This window comes from Penaeus monodon, chromosome 19 (assembly GCF_015228065.2).
Source record: "Penaeus monodon isolate SGIC_2016 chromosome 19, NSTDA_Pmon_1, whole genome shotgun sequence".
In the NCBI taxonomy this organism is placed as follows: domain Eukaryota; kingdom Metazoa; phylum Arthropoda; class Malacostraca; order Decapoda; family Penaeidae; genus Penaeus; species Penaeus monodon.
This window is the reverse complement of record NC_051404.1, coordinates 14844803-14845177: the sequence shown is the minus strand read 5'-3', so window position 1 is coordinate 14845177 and position 375 is coordinate 14844803. Positions and strand designations below refer to the sequence as shown.

General features: G+C 43.2%; 1 protein-coding gene across 1 annotated transcript in view; it reads left to right on the top strand.

Moving 5' to 3' along the window:
- The window catches only part of LOC119585340 (gonadotropin-releasing hormone receptor-like), a 107275-nt gene extending 106906 nt beyond the window's left edge, over positions 1 to 369 (top strand). Inside the window, exon 9 of the mRNA XM_037934012.1 lies at positions 47 to 369. Coding sequence (XP_037789940.1) covers positions 47 to 167 — 121 coding nt within the window. The 3' untranslated portion in view covers positions 168 to 369. The remainder of the gene's footprint in view (positions 1 to 46) is intronic.
- The last annotated feature ends 6 nt before the right edge of the window (positions 370 to 375 follow it).

The window sequence follows — 375 nt, the reverse complement described above, 5'->3', positions numbered from 1 at the left end:
TGGTCTCCAACATCCCGTGCCCTCATGTGCTGTTCTCTTCCGGCAGGCAGATCGCTGAACGTAACAACAGCGGGAGTTCGCCATTAACAACGCAGTACAGGAACGGATCCTATTATTCTGCCCCAAGCAAGTCGAGATGCCACGAAGAAAACGGGAATCCTGTGTAAGAAGGATTTTCTCGTTTTCTGTAATACGTAATGTGGAAGGGGGAACTATTGTAAAGCATTTGGTGGGGAAGAGGTTAATTGCGAGAAGGATGGAAAAGATGTTGTAGATACAAATTGAAATAAACATGAAGGAAGAATGTGTGGAGGAATACAGTGAATTTAATACACCGATATGGACATGTTATCAGTGTCGAAAAATAATTCGAAG